Below are 1,362 nucleotides of genomic sequence, written 5' to 3' on the forward strand. Positions count from 1 at the left end.
CCAGGCCCTTCGTGTCCCCCCGCCGCCCCCCCCCCTTTCCCCACCACTCCCGCCCCCGCGTCCCGAGTCCGAGGGGAGGAGATCATCTCCTGGCTCGGGGTGGGCTGGATGGTGGGTTCCCTGGCAGGGGAAATGGGCCGCTTAGAGCCTCAGAGCCGGCTTAGGGCCCAGAGATGCCCCGGGTCACCCGGCCAATAGGGCCAGAAGAGGCGAGACCGGAACTTGAAGGCTCTCTCAATAGAGGGGTCGGGGCGGTTACCAGGACTAGACCGAGACCCCTAGAGAGAGTCAGCCTCAGCGGCTCCCCTTCCCGCCCTCAGCACCCAAACCTGCCCCCTCCATGCTCCTCTCTCACTCTCTGATCCGCAGAGGCAGCGGCAGCGGCAGCACCAAGGAGGGTGGAGGGAAGAAATGGAGAAGCAAAAGAGAAACTGAGTCAGGTCCTCCCGCCCAGAGACCCCTCCTCCCGCCCCCTGCAGCCTCGCCAAGCCTCGAATGCCGCCCCTGGCAGGGAGAGGAGGTCGAGGTGGAGGAATCTGGCCAGAGCCAGGAGCTATCCCAGAGCGCAGTGCTGGACGCCTGGGAGACCTTCGGCTCCGATTCACTACAAGCCTCCTCTCAAGCCAGGGTGGCGGCCGCCATTGCCCAGGCGCTGGCCAGCAGGGAGGCGGGCAGCCAGAGGCCATCGTCCCCCTGTCGGTGGCTCACCTCTTCTTCAGCAAGGAGGAAAAATCGAGGCTCCCACCGTCGTCGTGACCGTCTCCACTGCAGAGAGCAACGCCCCCCCCCCGGCCCCCCAGGAGTGAGGCCAGAAAGCCAGTGAGGAAGAGGGGGCTGTGAGGGGACGCTGAGGCCAGAGGAGAGGGCACTGGGAAGTCCCAGATAGACTCGGGAGACTTCCAGCTTTGCTAATGAGTCCTCGGGGGTTCCGGGTGGGTCCCCGGGCTGAAAGCGCCCCGCCCCCTCAGGGACTTAGGGGGACCCTGCCTGGGGCTCCGTCACCCCCACCCCTTCCCTGGCTCCCTGGCTGGGCTACCTGGTCCGACGATGGCCACCTGGCAGGCTCCTGTAACGACAGGCGTCAGGATCATAAATCTGGACCTGGAAAGGGCTTGAGAAACCCTTTGGGGCAACCCCTCGTTTGGCAGACGAGGACCCCGAGCCCTGGAAGGCGGGAGGACCCGCTCTCTCCCCTGTTGCCCCCCCCCACCCCCACGGGTCCCCCTCACTGCCCTGAGCGCCCTGCCCTGGCCGGGGGAGACGATCCTTAGGGAGCCCTCGCCTCCCTCCCCGCCTTCCCCCCAAGGGTGCCCGGCACCCCCCTGGACCCCTTTGTGAAGGTAACGGTCGCTTTCATTCTTG

At 66.7% G+C, this 1,362-nt stretch overlaps 1 protein-coding gene across 1 annotated transcript in view; it reads right to left on the minus strand.

The window, feature by feature from the left end:
* MYBPC3 (myosin binding protein C3) overlaps positions 1 to 1,362 on the minus strand; it is a 26,758-nt gene that overhangs the window by 16,358 nt on the left and 9,038 nt on the right. Inside the window, exons 8-10 of the mRNA XM_044681864.1 lie at positions 1,037 to 1,066; positions 709 to 765; positions 356 to 358 (exon numbers count right to left, since the gene is read on the minus strand). Of these exons, the coding sequence (XP_044537799.1) occupies positions 356 to 358; positions 709 to 765; positions 1,037 to 1,066 (90 nt within the window). The remainder of the gene's footprint in view (positions 1 to 355; positions 359 to 708; positions 766 to 1,036; positions 1,067 to 1,362) is intronic.

The sequence above is a fragment of the Gracilinanus agilis genome, chromosome 6, assembly GCF_016433145.1.
Source record: "Gracilinanus agilis isolate LMUSP501 chromosome 6, AgileGrace, whole genome shotgun sequence".
Classification (NCBI taxonomy): domain Eukaryota; kingdom Metazoa; phylum Chordata; class Mammalia; order Didelphimorphia; family Didelphidae; genus Gracilinanus; species Gracilinanus agilis.